Source organism: Cydia strobilella, chromosome 6, assembly GCF_947568885.1.
Source record: "Cydia strobilella chromosome 6, ilCydStro3.1, whole genome shotgun sequence".
Classification (NCBI taxonomy): Eukaryota; Metazoa; Arthropoda; class Insecta; order Lepidoptera; family Tortricidae; genus Cydia; species Cydia strobilella.
The window spans coordinates 17,086,012-17,109,218 of record NC_086046.1 but is presented as its reverse complement, the minus strand read 5'-3'; the positions used below and the strand labels follow the sequence as shown (position 1 = coordinate 17,109,218).

Genomic DNA, 23,207 nt, shown 5'->3' with positions numbered 1-23,207 from the left:
AAAGCAGTCTTTATTTATTTTATGGCGTAATTGTCAGGCAATTAATTTTATTCAATAATCATTTCTAATTATTAATTATTAATACTTGTGTAATGTTATATTCATAAAATACTTAGAATTCATAAAATAATGGATAGTAAAGCGAGAACTTTAATAGGGACATACTTATGATACGAGTACGTTAATGATGTAACCGAATAAATGATGTCGGGTATAGATGAACGGACAGTCAATTTTAAATAAAAAAATGCTTCACTTTATATGAATGTGGATTAAAAAAAGCAATGCAATTACATTATTAATTTTTGAAATGTTTTCACGGTACCTACTGTAAACCGTAAACATACAAATATGACATTTAAATTAATTTGGTTAAAAACTTATGAAATTTTCACTGGTTAAGAAAGCTAAGATATATTTAGTTCACTTTCGTCGTTCATTATTCATATTTCTTATTTTACTGTCCATGTTTTATGCCTTAATGCGGAAAAAATAGCGAAAACTTTATGGCTGATTATTAATGTATGCCTCTAAGCCCGAATCAGGTTTACATGTTTTCTTTTTGCTCAATAATAATGTTGACATAAATCGAGTATGTTTTCTTTGGAGATATTAAGGGCGTATCGGGAATATAAAACGTGGATCGTATATGACATGTCATTCATGTTTAACGACTTGTTGAACTCGGTTAGGCGGCGTCTATGTTGACATTACTGGAATAAGAGGGTAAGAAAATAAATATATTAACGTCATGCATGTATTTATAAAGCTTTACAAACTATAGGGGCTCCAGCAAAATTGCAGTTTTTATTTTAAATTTTTAGACATTTTAATGAAGGGCAAATGCATTGATAAAATATGGAAACTAGACTATATTTTCGGGGGCAGACTAAGAAAAACCTTAATTGGTGCAAGTTGGTTCGATAGAAAATAAATCACGAAAACATGTCTAATTAACCCCCAACGCAAACGCGTATATCGTCAAAGGACAAGAACACTCGAAAGCTCTAATTAAAGGGTTCAACGGCAAAACTGCTAAGGAGCTTCTAAGGCTCAAAAGATATAAAACCTGCGCAGTGACTAGAATATTGACTGGACACTATAAGTTGAACAAACACACGTTCCGAATTGGGAAGAAACAGGATGCGACATGCAGGTTCTGCCAGGAGTCAGAGGAGACTGCAATGCACATTCTCTGTTCCTGTGGACCACTAATGTCAAAAAGAAGTATCCACTTAGGGCGGCACATACTGCAACCCTATGAGGTACCGAACATTACGGCCCAAAGAATCTGGAATTTTCTGGACTCAACGGGCATTAGTAACGAACTTTAAAGGGCCGTCACAATAGATCACTGCTTGGTCGACGTGACACTCACAGGCCCACAACACCCCAACAATAATAACGCGTATACCCGTTACCCTGCATACCATAGCAGTCTAATTTTAGTGTAAAATAGCTAGTGATATAGCCGAGTGGTGAAACAAGTTGACACCAATCGTTTATTCACATATTCGACAAAGATTCCTATAAAGATTCTAGGATGAACTAGCGTTACCTAGTATGCGTCTGGAACAGCGCCATCTTTCAGGAAATTTGTACATCAAACTAAACACCGACGGATTTGACTTGTCAGAGGAAAAAACGTCAAAACGCGCGATCGTCAAATCTTCCGTCGCAAGTTTCGCGCGATGCGCCATATTTTTTTATTCCTTTCTCATTTTCTGGGCTTGCGATATATTTTTTAAAACCTCCCGCGCCGAATATAGCAACATAGAAACATTTTAAACCGTTCAACTGGTTACACACCAGAAATCCTTATACAACATCGTCTATATTTTTCTTATTAATAATTATGACGACTTAACCGCATCTTATTAGTTTTGCATAACAAAAGTTTTGTTTCATTTGACGTAGAACAATTCATAATTTTAAGGGCATACGGGGCTTACCTAAATGAATTGACGTAATGCGTTGTTGCACGAAGGGCTGACGAATTTAAAGGAAGGTATTCTTTACTTCCCCAAGTAGAATTGTCGCCTAAAGGGCAAGTGACAATATTGGCATTAGTATGTAGCAGCTACTTTGGCGAGTATAGAGTTGTTATGCTAATCACTGAAAGTATTTACATCCATAATTTTCTTTTATAGGCACTTTAATTATTTTTAAACGAAATAACTGAAATATCAAAATATATTTGCTTTTTGAGGTCAAGTGAACGCTGGCTGGCGCGGGCGCGCGCTACGGATTTTACCTACAATAGTATCCGCGTCCGAGCGCCCGCTCAGTGCTTCAGTGCACCCGCGGCACCTAGCGAACACCCTAAGTAGTTGGCGACAGATCCTTTGCTGTATATTTTTGTTTCTTTGAAGTTAGGTTATACCGAGATTACCTAATATTTTGTGTGTCACCTTTTTACTTAGTATCGATTCAATAGGTAGGTACCTACTGAACTAGAAAGTGTCTAATAGTATTTTGTGCAACAGGTGCCTACATAAAAAGGGTTCTTAAAATTCAAGGGCCGAAACAAAAAGAAGAATTTCAAGACCTAATTATGTACCGTTGCATACAATATTTATTCAGACAGCAGCAAACACCTAAAATTATAAATAAAATCAAATTAAATAATCATTTCAGCCCTAAAAGACCTGTCCGCCCTCGGAATACCCAACTGGCGTGAAGAGCAGGAGAAGGCAGAAGAAGAGAAGAAGGAGAGGGCAGAGTGGCGCTCTCTTGTGTCGGAGGCCAAGATCCTTTTTGGGTCACTGAGCCAGTGAAGTAGTATTAGTAGTAGTAGTAGTAGTTAATAATCATTTGTAGATCTTTGCCTAGAAGTCAGAATTGAAAAAAAAAAACCGGCCAAGTGCGAGTCGGACTCGCGTTCCAAGGGTTCCGTACATTACACAATTTAAACAATGTATTTTTTATGTAAAATGTCTTTAAAAGACCCGTAGGGGGTCGGATCAAAAACTAAGTAATTAAGTCCGACTCACGCTTGACTGCACATTTCTAATAGGTTTTCCGGTAATTTATAGGTAAAGATCTATTTAGTGTATTTTTTTCAAAAATTTTGACTCAGTAGTTTCGGAGATAAGGGGGGGGAGATGGTCATTTTTTGCCTATTTTCTTGAATAACTTCTAAACTATTTATCTTAAAATTATAAAAAAATATATTTGAGATTCTCACAATGAGCTCTTTCATTTGATATGTAACACGATATAGTTTGACAAACTTTATTTTCTAATTTTCTTATTTACCCCCCAAAAGTGGCCCCCGTGTTTAAAATTAATTTGTTTACGTTACATGTCCATCTTTGGGTTACAAGCTTACATATGTGTACCAAATTTCAACTTAATTGGTCCAGTAGTTTCGGAGAAAATAGGCTGTAACAGACGGACAGACAGACAGACAGACAGACTGACAGACAGACAGACAGACGCACGAGTGATCCTATAAGGGTTACGTTCTTTCCTTTTGAGGTACGGAACCCTAAAAACAACAGTAAAGTTGCATAATATTGTATAAATATTCCTAAGAACACTGCTGTTAGGATCCTAAGAACGCTGCGCCGCCGGGGCCCCGCGCGCCGCACTTCTTATGAAGTTTATTTCGATCTCACTGGCAGTCTATAATCTACAAATAAGTGCTGGAGTATAAAAAAATAGTAACAGTTTTACAGACTACCTGTTATCGAAATGCACAAGAACAATTTATAATTAAGTCGCGTAAAAATGCAATGCTAAAAATATTTCAATAAACATTTAATTTAATTGTGTAGTCTCTTAGTATGAATAAATTTAATGAACGTTAATAAATTGTAGTTTTAGAAATGTTTCAATTTTAAAATCGATTTTTTATTTGCTGAAGCAATTAAAGCGCTTGTCCCGATTAATTGCTTTTGGGTGTTAGGGGATGCGATGTAGTGTCGAACTTTTTTGATGCAAGTTGAATAATTGTTCCACACTTTGGATATGCATTAGTTATTCTGTGGATATGCTACTATAGTTAGTTTAATTATGCCATTATTACTAATAATTATGTGTATCTACGACTTCTACGACTTACTTTTATCATTTACTACAAGGTTCAATAACTGATATAATATTACTGTTTTTTTTAATATTCAGTCTGCTTTGTAATGTTGTGTATTGTTTTTTTTTATTAATGCTCAGAATCAGATTTTGCAATGAAAATCATTATTAATACTTACTTACTAGTCAGCCGTTGTTGTTTTTTTTATAATAAAAAAACCTATAGGTACTTAAGATAATATTAGGTTTTATATATGAAAAAAAAAAACATTCTCTTAAATATAGGTTAACTGAATCCTACAAAAGTCAAATCGGAGACGGAAACTACGACATTAGTCTCGAGAAATGAAAGCCATAATACTTTTATAAGTGTTATAATCTCACCTCAGTGAATTCGCAGTGCATCGGGTCGCCCAGCACGGTGCCGTCTGGCTGCTTATAGCCCGCATAGCTGATCAGCTGGCTGTTCCATATTCTGTAGTCGTGCTCCCCGTCTATACGCTGCGGGAACACGGTGATGGCCGACCTGGGAATATCTTCGGGTATAGAATACCTCAACGTCAATTGCTGTCACATATCGTCTTTATTAAGAAATCGACCTTGTTGTTGTGTGGTTTAAGAGGTAAAGTTCAATTTTAAAAGCAAGTGTTACGATTTAGAGAGATCAGTCGTAGGTAACTCAAAACAGCATATGGGTGGTAATATACGAGAAAGTTAAATCCATTTAACTTCGAGGAAAATACATAAATAGGTAACTATACGTGAATCGAGATAAAGAAAAACTATAAAGCGAGTGTGTTCATTTGAATTTTAATCAAATCGACACGTACGTAGTTTTTACTTTTATTTTGGTCGAGTTGAAATTCTCTTTGCATTTATCTCATCGACAATTTCATAAAAGATTGAACTGGGAATTGAGCGGATATACTATACAATTTACACTGCATATCCTATGATGGAACCATTAATTTGAATATTAACAACGTACTCTGCATCTGCATATATTGTAATTTATAATATGCCATTAGCTGTTATAGTGTAGCAGTGTAGTAAAGGGTACTTAATACACATTTACCAATCTTATTTTCTATCTGTATAGGTTGGCTTAAAGTAGTAAGAATTTTTATTTTCGAAAAGACAAAAATAAAAACAACAGCTATGGCTTCTGGCTTTTATAATGACAATCTAGAGCATATTTGATATTACAAGAAAACATAATAATATAAATCATAAAAATTCGTATAGTACTAAAGCTAATATGAAATAGAGTTAGTAGGTACCTACCTATTATGCACAAGTTTAAACAAAATCTGTTTTTTTTCTTTACAACCAGGTTAAATCAGTAGACAAGTACAAATTTATAAGCAATACGAATATCATCGTTTGTATCGAAGCTCACACAAATTTTAGATTTCAAATATTTCAATAGCGCGATTTTAAAATGTTTAGTTTCAAAGTTTACACTATACCATATTATATTTTTGTGTACTATGTATATTTTTCTGATCAGCGGTAAAATTATTTTATTTAAGACGTCACTAAAAAATACTATTTCTTAACATATTTCAAAAATCCTTATTCTACCCAAGTAAGAATCAACTGCATATGTTGCTATATATTTTGAATCGTCTTTCAAAGCTCTTCATTTTGATACCCCACTCGATAAGTTTGCAAGATTTTTTTTTTCCAAATGTCGCGCGTTATTATGTATTACCTCCGCCATGTTATTTTTATAATGACGTCACATAGCCTATGTCACCCGGGATGACGTAAGAATACCAATGATATATCATACATCTAAATCGGTTAAGGCATTCAGAAGTTATGGTGGAATAAAGAAACTCACATACATACAAACATGAACGCTGAAAACAATACACTCCTTTTTTTGGGCAGTAGTGTAATAAAGTCCTCCACCCTCGATTTCTCGTAACTGTTTTCTAACCGTCCGCAGCATGCTTCGGACAACATTTAAGTAAATTTTCATAACCGTTTTTTTACCATTAATTTTAATTATTTCTGATTGTAAGTTTCTTATCCATAAAATGCCATCGTTCACAATGCTAACTGATAACTGAGAATTGTCAAGGTTTGTGGCCAATTTTATAAACATTGGTATATATATATTACGATGGGTCGGAAGAATATTCCAGGATAAAATAAATTATAACAATGAAAATCCAAAATAAATTAAAGGGAGTCAACTTGAAACTTGTCCAAAGTACGGTCAGAAGCATGTAACAAAGAGTTAATAAAAGGGAGCCTTTTAAGTTTTAATATATGATAGCATTTGCTTTCGAAGTTAGATATTATGTAGTTATTCATTATAAAATCCGGAGACCATTAGCTATTGTCTTTATTTTTGTTTTCGATAATAACAATTCTCATTACTTTAAGCCAATCCTTAGGCCCCTATACTAATACTAATGCACTCAATTAGTACCTAAAGAAATGACGCACGGGCGTAGTAGGTAAACCTGGAAATCCCGCTTGACATAACGACTGTATTACTGTAGTCTGGGGAATCGAAGCCATCGGAAGAATAAAGCAAAGTTTTTTTTCCTGGTGGGTAAACCTGGGAGCTTATTCAAGTTGCTAACGTAACAGGTGTGATATGGTGGGAGGAATGGGAGGGTACCATTTGTCATTACATTCTAGCTAATTGGTAGTCAATTTATACTAGGTAATTAGCAATTTGACAAGAAATTATTTAGTCCCATAGTGTACAAAAACTAAGTTAAAATACCGTGAAACCAAAACAATTTAAACATAAACCCTGTCCAGAAAGTCTGGTTTTAGAAGTGGAAAGTGAAAATAATGTTTAGTTAATTTTCCTACTACATACGTTACTAGATAAGTTTTGCAATAGACAAATTATATGAATCAAAGAAGTGGCCTATTACTTTTCAAAACTATACTTCCATAGACAATGTATTGCGGGAAAACATTTCTTTTTAAATCTACTTATAAAAAAATATAGATTTTAACTTTGTATGAAAAGAAAATATTGAATAAAAAAATATTCGTAAGTCGACACGTCGACATTTTCAGTTTAAATCTAGTAAATTTAAAAATAAAGTACATTTTTTCCCGCCAAACGTTGTCTATGGAAATATAAACTGAAATAGATGTCATACACTAAAGAAAAAGTGACCAAGACCACCGGTGGCCGAGGCGGGAATCGAATCCGCGTCCAGCTTACGCGGCTAACTTCCTGACTACTAGACCACCCGGCCACGACAGTACCCGTCCCCAATTCCCTGGTGTATGCTATCTTTAAAAGGCTAGGCGCCTTTGACGACGACGAGCAGCATGTGCTTGCACCTCCTATACGAATCCTTTACTGGATTACGTTATAGCGAGAGAGATGGTGCTGCCATCTATCCAACTAGGAAATAAATCAAATTATTTTTATGAAATATTTTGATTTGTGTTTTCTAAGTAGTCACGTAAATTATAAACTAAAATAGATATCACACACTAAAAAAAGTCACCAAGACACATAAGTGACAAGTTTCATAAAAATAATTTGATTTGCCCCCTAGTTGTATGGAAATATATTGTTTAAAAAAGTATATGTGATAATGATAAACCACCTCTTTGTTTCATATTTGTCTATTGCAAAACTTATCTAATGACCTATGTACTACCAACTTCGGCTCGCTATCCGCATGCTTTGCTTTTAAAGTACGATTGCGACATTTTTAGTTTTCCAAAACGAAATGGTTTGATATAACAAACCAATATTCATAGCTCTTTGAAATGTATACTGATTTGACTTGGTTTATGAAAAGATTGACGACCCCTGTCTTATTGTAAATGAACGGGATAAAAACGAACCTGATGTTGCCCTTGTTGGTGCTGTACTTGATGTGGTTGCACAGCGCTTCGAACATACCACTTGTGGTTGTTACTTGTCGGCAGTCGAAAACCTGTAGAGAAAAAATAGAAATACTTAAAAAAATAAATAAACAAGTTTACACATGATGCTCATAAAGTTTCATTGACTAATGCTTTCACATACCAAAGATCTAACGATCTAATCAAAGCGATTTTTAATACGTGCTTGCAACAATAAATTCATTTTCTCCTTAAAATTGTGCCAATTGTTGATATATCTCCTGACTAAAAATAGTGTCTTAATTTAATATCCATACATTTATCTTATCAAGCACTTTGATCGCAACTCAACTTGACAGTGGAAATGCAATGAAATTGGCAAAGGATAATTTAGTGTGCTCTCGTGAGCGGACTAACGTACGCTCTCCAATGAACTGTGCTTCTATCAATATTTAACATGAGAGATTTACTCTTACTCCTTAACCCGTTAGCGAATTTACCTGAAAAACATGTGGAAATGTCGCGGAGATAGTTGTACTTTTCGATAAGCTATAAATCATTTTGTTGTGTACATAAATATACCCAAATAATATTAATCCAGGATTGAACATGTTATTCATTAGGTAATATTGTATTGTATTTATTTAATTTAGGCAACATGGCTTTGAAACATACAAATTAAAATTAAAATACAAACATAAAATTAAAATATTAACCAACTTATAGGCAACAAGTCCTATAATATCTCATATCTCTGAAACTATGATGATTACTTGATTACTTATATATACTTTAACAATTAAAAATGTAACAATTGTCTAGTGGGGCACTCGGAAAACTCACACTCACTAATAGTTAAAAAAAATTACAATCTATCCGTGATGTAATTAAAGCAGCGTCTGCGTCAATAACCAACTTTGAAGGTTCCCGCGATTGATAGCAGGAGTTCCTAGCCCGAAATAGGAATGTTAATCGACGAAACATTTTCAGTAGGCGTGGTACACTTAAACCGAAATAAATGTCTCCAGTGTCCAGAGCTGGAGTCGAACCAGCGTCCTCTGTTTAGCGACAGATGCCTCTTAGACCGCTCGGCCATCCGGTCACGGTGGCATGGGTCGAACTTTCCAAGTATATGAAAATTTCCTGAGGGCTTGTGGCGCCCCCTAACCATCCCTAAGGTAGAACAGTATTATTCGACCTCCTAACCAAATCAACTCAGTTGATTACGGGCTAGCGAAGAGAGATGGCGCTCCCATTAATACTCTAAGAACAAATAAAATTACTTTCTATAAAAATTTCAAGTAGAAACACTACTTTTTAAACTATAAAATAAACCGAATAGTATTATAATATCTTCGAGTTTTGAATGATTCACGGTTAGTTTCACTAGACTTATATGAATGCGCAAGAATGAGGGTAGACCGAGCGCGGTCTACACAACTTTGACACCCACTATCTTCCGTCACCCGTGAACGATGCATGTAACTGCGTCGAAATATCGGGATATCATAAAGGTAATCACGGTCTATATCTCGGTCAATATAAGTCTAGTTATTAATATCTTGACAAATTTAGGCATGATGACACATGTTGAATTTTATAACAAAATCTAGTAACATAGTTAGAAAATGAGCAATTTATGCCAATAATGTAGATATTAAAATAATATATGGAAATTATACAAAAATACAGGACATAAGTTTCAAAATTTAAGTAATTATTTAACTTCCAATAACGAAAAAAGTAAGGGTACTATTCGATTCCTTACATTTTATCTATACATAAACGCAATATTTCACCGACAAAAACGCAATTTCCTTGTTTTGTCCATACATTCAAAATGGGCTCTCAGTGACCTTGACGTGACGTTCACTTACTCGTATCGTTTCGCGAGTGAAGTACGACTGTCGGAATTTGACTATCATTTCTGACTTTTGTATTGCTCTAATGCAATTGGTCCCATATAGACATTTGATCCTAAAAGTATACATGATCGATTGATACCATTAATGAAAATTTGTCATCTAGCCTATTAGGGTATTAACTGTCCTAATCGAAATGGACATCACTAGTGAAATAATTTGTACCAAGTTAGGATTCCAATCCATTCAACCCTGAATAATAAACACACCATTTCAACTAACGAAATTGTTATTTTTAGGGTTCCGTACCCAAAGGGTAAAAACGGGACCCTATTACTAAGACTCCACAGTCCGTCTGTCCTTCTGTCTGTCACCAGGCTGTATCTCATGAACCGTGATAGCTAGACAGTTGAAATTTTCACAGATGATGTATTTATGTTGCCGCTATAACAACAAATACTAAAAAGTGCGGAACCCTCGGTGCGCGAGTCCGACTCGCACTTGGCCGGTTTTTTTCTATGCTTTGCACGCACGCGGATCCAATAATAAACCGTAGAGCGTGATCACTGATGACCTGGTAGGTAATGACTGATTGATAACATTAATGATTTAATACTTGTCTTATTCCTAATTTTTTAATAAATTATAATCTTCGTGACAAGAAGTACGTAAAATGGTCAATGTTCAAGTATCGAACTATCAAATAGCGTGACTGCTAAATATAGTTATTGGCCACGACATAGTAATTGGCCACTCTTAACAATAAGACTTTTACTGGCTTGTGTCTTTCTGGGTTGTTCTATGCTTAATTATTTTCCTTGCTCAGAACAGTTGTTGCAAAAATGTCGAAGAAAAGTTTCTTGGTGTTAATGTTAGCTTTATATTTCATGTACTTTTTAGCTTTTTAATATTTCCTAAACAGCTGTAAACAGCTTTTGTTTTGTATTATTATTAAGCTTGGGTTAACCTCAAAATCATCTCTCTTAAATGTATTTTTAATACAGTTGCTCAAAAAGTGCTACTTTACGTAGCTGTTTAGCGTGCGGAAAGTTGGTTTTCGCGAACTAGTGCTTTTTACTTTTCCAATTTTTTTAAATTTTTTCTTGTTCCAATTCATGACTACTTATTGATGAGTGTTAATATTAGTTTCCTTTAAACGTCGTAATCAACATAAAAACCTACTATTAATGTAAGAATACGAAAAATATACATATTTTATATCTTATTACTTACCTCTTCATCATTATAACACGTCTATTTTTTTATATATAGGTATATTGAATATTGAAAAACCGTTCTTAATAAGTTGTCTGAATGGAACGGAACGCCTGTCAAAGAAGAGGCGTTTTTGCTTTCTGCTTTAAGTTTCCAAAGGCAACATTCGATAGTTTTTATAAATGTACGATACACAAATAATCGTAATTAACGATATTTGGGTAATAATAGTACAATGTTTAATATTTACATTTGTTTCTGTCTTATAGAACATGCATTTAAAAAAAAACTTGAAGTGGGTTCAATAATAATAACACCCAGCTAAAAAAACACCTCTTCATAATGTCAATGTCAATGATGTCTTTCTTATTTTTGTTGTTGTTTGGTTGTTTTTCTTATTTTTTCGCAACTGTATTAAAAAACGTCGTTCGATACGCGTGCGGAAATGTCATTCTTCACTCGTCCCGAGTCTTCTCGGTACTCGTAAAGTGATGGCATACTTTCCGCACTAGCATCGAAATGTACTATTTTATCTTTCATGTCATTATTTATTTAACAACTTTCAGTCATAACGCTGATATATGGATGTGTAATCATTTGTCATTAATCTATTAAATGATTGTCGTTTACGACTTACGTTAAATCGTTCTAGCTCAGTAAAGTGGCTAATAGTGAGTAAATATTTGATCGCCACGGAGCTCATCACGTCAAGTGCGCGTCGGTTAAATTAACGACGATTTTATTACGACTCAACGGTTTTGGGGGCCTATTCTCGTTTTTGTAACAAATTAAAATGGTTTTCTCAATTAATCAATTATGTAATTACAAAATTAGACTACAATGAAACATAAAATTAAATCTACCTACAAAACTAAATAAATAAATAAATGTTTATACATATTAGGCTAGATCACCCAGGTCTTATCCCTGCGGAAGGGTTCCCGTAAGGCTTGTTGCCTTCCCCCTTTGGATCGCTATGCAAGAAACGAGCCAGCTCTACAGTGACGTCAATGACTTTTCTGAGAGCGGCCTAATTATACGTAAGCTTGATGTGGTAACGATTAACGAAGATTTATTAATAGGTTATTGTGTCGTGATTGTGTCCCACTGCTGGGTATTTTAAATCAACATGATTCACCAATATGTGCATAAGAAATATCTGCAATGATAAACATAGTAAGGCAATGCCTATTTATTTTGTCATGTAGAAACTTGTAAGCATATAAACAATGAAATTATAATAAGACGATTATTTACACAATTCTTCGTTTTCATTTCATTTAATCACTCTAATTTTGCGCACCGAAATAGGCCCTACAAAATCCATCAAATCGGCCCGATTAGCGGCAATCATGAGCGGTAATTACAAATCGCTCGCTATCATGTCGACGACTTAACACTAAGCTCTGGAACGCTCATTTAAGCTTTTAACCACAGCCGACTGAGTGAATGGAAGTGAATGGATGAATTAATATTGTTGAAAGCCAATCGGGATGCTAATTTAGAAAATATAAAGTTTTAATAGGTACTTTTAGATGAGATTTTACCAAAATATAAATCATAATTCTGATATGAATAGCGAAAAATAATTATCTTTATTAATTTAAGCGCTTTTATAGCATTGTAGAAGATGCTTATTGTCATGAATTTATGCAAAGCAATATCTGCTGCGGTCACATATTCGATGCATCTGCGTGGTTAACTGTGCTATTCTGTGTTATAGAAAGCCTCAATCTAGTGGTCGTCTAGGATATTGTCAAACGTTTACATTCGATTGATTTTATAGAATAGAATAGAATAGAAGATGCTTTATTCAAAAACGCTTAATTTAAAACTTAACTAATAACACTGACATAGATTGCTGGTTATAAAGCGTTCCTGAAATGGTCTCCACTCAGCTTCATGTCAAGGAACCTATGAGGCCCCCCACGCTGGTCTTCCGTGGAAACACTTCCGAGAGAGCGCAACAAATACAACTTAAATATAATTACAACAGCTATACGAATCAAATATAAAATAAATAAATAAATATATAATACTACAGCTTTTCGCCTTTGACATTTTTTATATCGTTCTAAATACATTTGCGATAGTAATGTACAAGTCATAAAACGAAAACTGCATTTAAACATTGCTACTTGTAGCTGTGCTCGTACACTCGAACACAAAAAACTCGTATTATTTAGATCCGGGTGGAAATTGCGGTAACATCATAGTTTATTTTGTCATGAAATAATATTGTTACTCGCAGGCAAGCTGCTGCTAATCACGCTCTGTTTACAGGGTTCCTTTGAAAATACAACAAGGGAAAAGAATATCCTAATAAGGGAACACATATACACATCAGTAGTTTGATTGTGACCAAAATTTTTAAATCTAAAATAAGAATATGTTTATATAACAACAGTAATGAAAGTCACTCACAATAGCATTAAAAAACATAAATTATAAGTACCGCTGAACATTGTTTCTTTTTAAATAAGTAGTTAGAACATTCTCGACACGACTAGTCAACTCCACTCCTATAGGTTTTGTACACATAATTAATGTCATTACCGGGTCTAACGCGATTAAATTTCATTATTTTACCCCTTTTTCGACGTTTCAGCTAGGTTGTGGTCACGGAAGACCAAAGCAGAGCTAGTGCACGGTTGTGGAAGTTTCCCGTGACCACAACTAGTGTAACCTAGCTGAAACGTCTGAAAAAAGGTAAAATAATGAAATGTTATCGCATTAGACCCGGTAATGACATTAATTATATATAGGACTAGGTGTTATTCAGACTAAAATGAAGTTTGAAAAACAAAATGAAATACTCTTACATAAGGCAACTTGTGCTTCATTTTAGGTTTGTTTACCGTAGCCCATGTTGAGTTCCTAGAAGTATTAAACGTCCTTAAAGCGAGGTTTAGACTAGCAAGAACTTGCATGCAATTTACGTTACATTGCGGTATATGATCAAACTTTTAAATGCAGTTTACCTTTGTAGTCGGCAATGTAACGTAAATTGCATGCAAGTTCTTGCTAGGCTAAACCTCGCTTAACAATTGTTTTGCTATTTACTGCCTAAATTGTTTCTTGTCGGTTTAAACTTGCTCACTTCATAAAGTAAATCATGTTTGATTGACGAGTAAAGCCGTTTAATTTCAGTATTTGAAACGTTTTGTTATAACAACCATAGATGATTAATCTTCTTAGTCAAATACTCTGCTCGATTAGACAAACAGAGATAACAAACGATTTAATTATATTTAGAAAGTAATACTACTCGAAAGTCACACATTTTATTGATATGTTTTACCTATCTCATATAAAAAAAATTACGAGACTAAGAGTTATTTTTTATTTGTTTGTTAGCTGTAAATAATCTGAAATGCTGAAGTAAATTTAGGTACGTTAGGTATAATAAAATTACAAAACGAGTGTTTTTTATAAAGTACAAAATCATAATTTTAGAGAGTGAACCAAAATTTAATAGTGTATGGAAAAAGGTCCCGTCTGTACATTTTCCTGGGACCTTTCTCGAAGGTTCTTCCCTAACCCAGCGGTACCCAAATACGAACTACTGGCTAATTGCTCATGTTTTTTTCCCCGTTGCAGTGCGAAATGGGAGTTTTCTCATTACAGTCGGCAAATTCATTTAGTTGCTTTGCTCTCGCCACTTAGGAGCCACTAACCAGGAACAAGGTAAATTGATTTGAGTGTTCTACTTAGCATCGCTGACTTCTTTTTTTCTCAAAGCTGAAATTAGTTTTTAAATTGCTAGTTTTTATGCAACGTGAGTCTTTGTAGAAAATACTTAAGGCAATTATAATTTTCTTTAATTTGGTGAAATTTCTATAACTATTTTAAAAATCTATAAACAATGGAGATTTAATTGGGTACTGCTAGATTAGGCAGGCATCCGGTTTTTCATCCATTACTCTGCTAGTTTAATCCATCCTTTTCAGAAAATAGTACAGTACTTAAATTCATTCCGAATCTCTACACGCGTCCCTTATCAGGCACCAGTGTTCAGTTCCCCTTAATTTTCATTAAAAAATGTGAAAGAGTAGCTACGTGTTGGTTTCTTCGGCTCCGCTTACTCCTCCGAAATTCCCGGACACTAAGTAGTTAACTTTAAAATTAGTATAAGTAATAATAGTTGTTATTATTATTTTTTTAGTCATAAGGATAATAGGAGGAGGCAAGTAACTAATTACACTACGGATATTCTGTCAGATGCCTGCATCTTGACATTGGAGTAAATAAATCGTTAAAATGTTTTGCATGCATTTTCCTCCACTTGCATTTATAAACAATACAATTTAATTAAGTAATTATTTATTGCACATATTTGTAAAAAGAGACAAGTTTGTTAATATATGTACTTACACAAAATTGAAGTATGAGAATTTTATTGAAACTCCTTCCGCATATACTTTTCAGGCGACTTTGGATGTGAAAGTAGATGCCTGTAGGCTAAGTATACTTATAGTTACAGATAGTTAATATAACATACCTGCCGTTTAGACTACTGTATCCTACCTATGTACCGGCTGGCGTTCATCCAGGCCAGTTTGCAACCAAACACCAACTCGGTAAGTGCCTATCTTCGCTACCTCCTGCTGTATCATAATCCAACTGGTTTATTGACAGTTAATATAAATACACACCTGAAGTTTCGACCACTGTATCCTGCCTATGCACCGGCTAGCGTTCCTCCATGCAAGCTTACAACCGAACACCAACTCGGTGGTGGTCAGCTGATAGGTGCTGGTTCTCGCTACCTCCTCCTGGACTGCGTTCCAGCGCGCTTCGTGGGCTGGGGTGTTTGCCCTATATGAAACAATTACTTAAGAGTTTATCGCATATAAAAATATAGAGTAGGAAAGAACTAAAGAATACCTAATGGTTTAAATCGGGACTTAATCGCTGTTTCAGTTTTTAAATTATTTATGAGTGAAAATTGTGTTCGTTTAAATCAACTTATGGTATGGTAGGTAGCTTATAATATAGTATATTTCCTTTTAAAGTTACATTTATGAATTAGCAATAGCAGAGGTAAAAAACTATGACACTAACACATCTCAAATGTATTGTCAACACCAGAACTTTTAATATCAACGGTCAATAAAAATGAAATTAATAAATACAGTTGACTCTCCCTACTTCTACATATTTCTATGAGAAGCCATCTGGTTCTATTCTTTTTCTAGGCTAATATATGGAGAACGAGCCTATTCTTGTTATTTAAAAAATACAAACGCAGTTAAGCGGTAAAGGCACGTGGCTTCCAAATCGGAGGTCTCGGGTTCAAAACTCTGCTAGTATGAATGAGTTTCTTTTATAAATAGTTTCTTTTCATAAAAAAAGACACAATAAGAAATTAAGCACCGTTCTGATCCCAATAAAGCTTTGTTTCTTTTCTGGCTAGGTGACATTTTCTTTCGAAGAAGCCAGTGCTTGCTCACTTTAGGGTGCTAAAAGCGGCCCGGGTTTCTTAGATCACTACATAGACAAAGGGGAGGATGGTAAATTGTAAATAATGTAAATAGCAAGTCGTTGAAAATTACCTTCTGATGGAAGCAAAGTATTGGCCAAAAAAGTCCTTGGCATCGTTGAGAACTTCCTCCGGTACTCTTGGCACATCTCCGCGGCCAGGTATGGCCATGACGCTGCCTAGACATGACTTCTCGTTGCAAAGCGTTGGCTGTAACAACAAAATTATTAAATTAAATTATAATCAATATATTTAAGTTTAAATTGTATTCAATAAAATTACAAAACTGCCTGCACGCAATTCACGAGCAGTAGGTAAATTGCTAACTTATTAAGATGACTGTTCGGTCGGCAGATATGAAAGCCTTCATGGGGGGTGCATTGGCTGGCAGACCTTCTGGACGGGGTATAATTTTATAACTTAGGTAGTCATATTTTTTTGCAAAGAGGATATAATAAGATAGAGTGGTACTGTCATAGTAAATTTTGTAACCGCTGTAAATTTACTGCCATCTATCGACATACTTTAAAACTAAAAATGAAGATTTATAAAATTTGTTAAAATGTATTTAAATATGGATAAATGATTTTTTTATTTGCATTAATTATTTTTATATGATTTTGACCCATGTTCTTTCAATGATATGCGTTAAAATTATAAATAACAAACGAAACCGTCAACGCCCTATATACGAGAGTAGGCCAAAACTAGTGGCGCCCTCTGATCGAAAATCAAATTTTCGTGATTTTCGAGGCACGTTTTATCCTTAGACTGTATCCATCTATTACGGAGTTATATCTATCTTTGTTTTATGTAAATGGCTGGCAGATCTTCTGGACGGGGTATAATTTTATAACTTAGGTAGTCATCATTTTATGTAAGTACATACATATCTTTAGGTTTTTCTATACAGTTTTCTATAGACCGCTAGCTTTAATTGTGTTAAAACGTGTTTTTTAAGTAGTTGTATTTAATGTTTATTTAGTTTTTACTTAATTATTTAGTTGCATTTATGTGTTAAATAAAAGCACTTTTACCATTTATTAAGACGGATACATATGGCTTTCATATGCAATATCGCCGTTCTTTGGTTAAAGAACGCATTATTTTCGAACCAATATTTTAACCAATATTTGCCGTAGCATGTTCGCATTACGGAAACGAATGTTAAAGACTCACAGAAATATTTCACTAATATTCCGGCTCTCGTCTGTCGTTTTCACGGAAGTTCACTTATCAAAGCTTTGACTTTGAGCAAGCGAATAGGTATGTTCAAATATATTTTAACTAGAGCAAGATTGAGCTTATATAAATATCAGGTGTAATGTATGTAAGCACTTCGATAGTAAGGCAAATACAGAAACCCATACCTCGGGTAGGTACCTACCCGCATTGCGACTGATTGAAATCTATTCAAAATTTTATAACTAAACAAAACGAACGGCGACTACGTTCCGTGTTCGGTTCTTAATTCAATTACATGAATGATATTATACGAATCGTTCACCTGTTACTGATACTGTTATTTTTTTTTGCAGCTTGCCCGTTTGAAGTAATCAAACAATAAAACGCTGTTTGTTTTTGACGTGATAACGTCTTATAAATTGATGAACACCGGTGGCATGCACGAAAAAGTGTCACGTTATGTACAGATCTCCATGGAAACGTTGCGGAGAGATCTCCATGGTATGTTTTCTTATGCCGTTATCACGCAAAATTATCGTCCGTAAACCGACGTACAGACAACCACATTTTTAAACTTTTTGGATTATTTCATGTTTAAAAATTTAAATGGTAACAACTCTTACAAGAAAAACAAGACAACCTGAAAGTCGTAAAAATAAACCAAAAATGCATCTAAGTATTAAGTTTTCTTGTCATACATTCGTAGTTTTAGAAACATATTCGAAGCAAAACGCTCAGAACAAATTATACAGGAATTGACTATGCGTTCAGCGTTTGTAGTAGAATTGTATTCAGAATCCATTTTGAATTTTGAATGCAATTCCATTTATATGGTAAAATAATATAGTGCATGAATACTACTAGGTACTTACTCGTATTATAGTTCAGAGACGTAAACCAACAACGCTGAAAAATTTACTGTATTTTACTTGAAAGAAAGTAGAGAAGAGGTCTAAAGCTGAAGGCGCTCCCAAAGCTATATTTTTTCAAGTACCTACAGAATACTAAAGGGATATTGTGTTTTGTAACAAATACAAATATGATACCATATCAAGAGACTGCTCCAAGTTTCGTATGCTGTTTGTATCATCTTTAGTAAATGTAAATACGCCTCCTGAAAACCCTACAAGACTAAGGGGGCCGAATGATTATCAGTCCGCCGGACGATATCAGCCTGTCAGTGACAAAAGTTTGATAGTTCCGAACAACTGACAGGCCGATATCGTCCGGCGGACTGGTAATCAGTGGGCCCCTTAAAACGGTCTACCAATATGATCAGAATAATAACAATAACTGTAGTTAATTTTCGTTGAATATCTCTTATACTTTGTAGCCGATTATGGTAAGAGTAATTTCAAACGGTATCAATAAATATATGGTGCGTGAGTTAAATGTTAAACATCGTAATCTCGCAAAGACAGATGGCCCAAATGTAGGTAATGGGTATTTAGGATATTTAAAACACGTTCGGGAAAGATATATCGAAAATATACAACCAGTGCGGTGAGCAATTTGACTTTGGCTATAAAATCGGAAAAACTAAACGAGACGAATCCAACAACACGTCAAATGTATAAACCAGTTAAGTAATAGATCGAGCCAAACAAAAAACTAAGCGAATTTTAATTTATTTCTGTTTTTCAAAATTAAACTTGTTAACTTATAGCATGTAACATTTTCAGATTATTTAAATCTATCGCAAATAGCAAAAAATATTGAACCATTAAATCATGCGGCGACATTCGATTTCCTATATCGTGTTATCGCCTACGCCTACCCAACAAACTTGGTTCGAGATTCATTCCCGCTCAGTTCGAAACCGCCTAAGGCTTCGCAACGTATCTTTCCAAATGCTATAGTTAGGAGTTGCGCCGCATCTATTGGTGTAAAAGGTTATTGGTTTTATTAGAGCAATACGGAATATTTTAAGTTTCTGGTGATATTTTATATTTTGAGAATATTTATTGACCCTGGATTTTAGAAAAGTAAAAATCATTCATCGTGAGCTCGGAGTAAATAAACACTGACTTCATTGATAATAAAATATCGTTTAACATTAGTGAGACTTTGTTTTGTAGTAGGTACCAAAGCGTGACAATTTACTCCTATATTACTTGTTTCTAAACTATTAAGTACAAAAACCATCATAGATATAGCTCTTGTAATCTTGTGTTTGTATAGAAAATAGGTTTCTGTGTTATTTGGTTGTGGGAGTACACCTTGACGTTTGGAACACACAGATCGGTGGGGTAATAAAATCAGACACCGTCATGCTTGTTGAATGTAATCAGTGTAACGTACGTTCGTCGTAAACATATAGAACAGGGACTGGAAACGCTAATAATGTATTCTTTTCAGTCATATAAACGGTAAGTACCTAATAAGATAAAAATGTAGAAATTCATGTAAGGTAAGGTGGGGTAAGACTATTACCGGGGTAAAACTATCACCTGTATGGAATCCTCATTGTAAAACTATTTTGCCTTACAACTTAAAAAATCTAATAAAAGTCACACCTGAACGAAGATATTAGAGTTAAATTTGGATCATAGTTTTTTGGACCATTTGGAGCATGAGAAATGATATACTTACATCTCTTATACCTTTAAATGAGCAATTCTTGTATATATTTCGGGGATCTCGGAAACGGCTCTAACGATTTCGATGAAATTTGCTATATGGGGGTTTACGGGGCGAAAAATCTATCTAGCGAAAAATATACAATATCTGGGAGACCGAGCTCTGCTCGGAAAACACATAACAAGTATAACAACTCAAAAATGCGCGTTTTCCCAGAGATAAGACCTAGTTATCTCTGGGAAAACGCGCATTTTTGAGTTGTTATACTTGTTATGTGTTTTCCGAGCAGAGCTCGGTCTCCCAGATATTGTATATTTAGGTACGAGTCACCATAATGGAATATGCGTATATTATGGAATATGCTTGCCTATTTTTTGATAAAACGAAATTTTGTACTGTTAGTACGAGAACCTACCCTGCATAGACTTTGCCGTGCTACAACCTAAAGGCTTTTAGACTATAGTTGGGAGGTTTTACGTTACTGTTCGTTTTGCCCCGAGCAAAATAAACTATGTTATTCTTACCCCACCTCACCTTATATTGGTAAAATGTTCTCCAAATTGCTCTACGCAATCTAAGGACAAGACATCCTACGAAATTCAGTGTTGTTCATAATTACCAGTTTCCCCTTTCATCGAAAGTAACTGTATGTCTTCAATTTCGTAGGATACAGTAAAAGAGCTATATTAAAGATAACATGAATATTTAGCTTAAAACGCTTTAATTGGCAAAGTTGAAACGAGTTCCATAATGTCGTTGGCTATGTTATCTCAGACCGAACGCTGATCATGTTGTCGTATCTAGAAATCTAAGCTCTCGTATGTTTAAATATTTATTTTACTTAGCAGTGTCATTGCTTTTGTTAAGTAAATATTAAGTATAGTCAATTGAACGAAACTTCATGTTAAAACGGATTTTAATGTTTAAGTGACGTACTTGTGGTAGGTAGTGTTATATTTCTTATAATAATTTTATTATATGACAAAATGACCGGATGAGGTATTTGGTATTTAAAGGAATAAGTGAATCTTCGAAACAATGAAATGAAGTTTCAAATCACATTTAAGACATTAAAGAGTAAGTTTAAAAATTTAAACATTTTTGGCAGACGAAAAATTTTCAGTGTAACAAGATGAAAGACGCTCGCAAAAATGCAGAAGCTCAGAATAAGTTTGCATTTACTATTAGACCAGCATACTATTCTTTAGAAGAATAATTTATATTTTTAATACAGAAAAGAATAATATTTTAAGAAACCAAGAATTTAAAGTGTTCTCACATTAAGTTAAAGGGAATATTAAAAGCCTTCAGATGAAATACCGCTCTGGACCGAACAAAGTGGCGTGTTCTTATTTTGGAGGCCAAGACTCATTTTGGGTCATCGCGCCAGCTAAGTAAGTAAGATGAAATATGTTTAGTGATCTGATGTTGAAGTAACGTAAGAAAACTTATTAAAATACTACAATGTTTTCGAAATTAATGCTGTTAAATTGTTTTTTTTTCTGATCCAAAATTTTACTTACCGCCATAGGGCAACCACTGTCATACAGGCGGTCGTAAAGATAATCGTGAGTTTCCAAATTCTTCAGCACTTTCGGTTTTACAACTTTACGAGACTGCATCTTAGTTGCCTCTTTACTCACTACTGTTCCATTTAGATCATCCTTCACGCCGTTTTGCTCTTTCATAACTACTTCGCCATCCGTGTGGCCAATGGGACAGGTTTTCTCAATGCTAATATGAACAATCCCATTTATTTCAGCTTCATTCGCGTCTCCATTTACCTTAGTACCGTTTTCAACTTTACCGCCATTAAACACTTCATTGATAATTAGCTTGGTATCTACGGGACATTTTTCAAGGGAAAGCTCTTTTTGAGCAATCAGAGCACTGATTAGAGTTTCGCCGTGGGCGGAAGAAATTTCTTCCAAAGGGTTGTTAATAATTGCATCAGTATTGGAAATGACACCGGGTGCCATTTTCAATTAGGAAAGTATTAGTAGGAAAGATAGTAGAATAGTTAGTGTTAAAAAACGTTTGTACAGTACGCAAGGCGCATGGGCGCGGATAAACTGTGCTCTGATAGGTGATATTCGACGTATTTATAAGTGTTCAGTTATCTTGCGGACTTCCAGGTCTGTTTGCATATTGTCACACCAGCAAAGTTCTTCTGTGTTAGCGGTGCGTGCCCGGGGTGATTCACATTTTGGCGATTGCACATTTTGATTACTTAGAATTAGAACAATGACCCTCTATCAGAGCATGAGAAATGAAAAAGTACGTAGGTACCTACTTACATATATATTAAAATAACATGGCCTCAGTAAAAGTTACACGGTTTTCGAATTACTATAATCGATTTAGGTTTTTATTAATTTTGCTCTTTTTAGGGTTCCGCACCTCAAAAGGAAAAAACGGAACCCTTATAAGATCACACGTGCGTCTGTCTGTCTGTCACGGCTTATTTTCTCCGAAACTACTGGACCAATAAAGTTGAATTTACCAACTGCATGCATTTCAGATCTATGCATTTTATTAGAATTATGCATGTATTAAGCATGAGTTATTTACTCAACATGAAATAACGCCAAAGTGCAACTAGGGAACAAATACAATATTTTTTTGAAATACTTTTTGATGTGTTTTTTAAGTAGTCATATAGTATAGTATATAGTACAGTAGTGACTATACGGGTTGGCTAAAAAATAAGTGCTTCCCTTCACCAGGGATTATACTGAGCAATTTTACTATGGGACCAGCCACCAAATCACGAAAAAAACTACCCTCCCATAGAAAATGGATCGGCCAAATTGTATGAAACAGCCAATTTTTTTTTCGCGATTTCGGGGTTGGTCCCATAGTAAAAGATGCTCAGTATAATCCTAAAACCTCCCTGGCAACGGTAATTCACTTATTTTTAGCCACCCTGTATATCAATTATAAACTGAAATATATAACATACACTAAAAAAAAGTGACCAAATCCACCGGCCAAAGTGCCCGGGTGGTCTA

General features: G+C 34.6%; 1 protein-coding gene across 1 annotated transcript in view; it reads right to left on the bottom strand.

Moving 5' to 3' along the window:
- The window catches only part of LOC134742438 (nitric oxide synthase-like protein), a 36,852-nt gene extending 14,508 nt beyond the window's left edge, over positions 1-22,344 (bottom strand). Inside the window, exons 1-5 of the mRNA XM_063675587.1 lie at positions 21,720-22,344; positions 16,505-16,641; positions 15,605-15,767; positions 7,873-7,964; positions 4,417-4,558 (exon numbers count right to left, since the gene is read on the bottom strand). Coding sequence (XP_063531657.1) covers positions 4,417-4,558; positions 7,873-7,964; positions 15,605-15,767; positions 16,505-16,641; positions 21,720-22,175 — 990 coding nt within the window. The 5' untranslated portion in view covers positions 22,176-22,344. The remainder of the gene's footprint in view (positions 1-4,416; positions 4,559-7,872; positions 7,965-15,604; positions 15,768-16,504; positions 16,642-21,719) is intronic.
- Between the last annotated feature and the right edge of the window lie 863 nt (positions 22,345-23,207).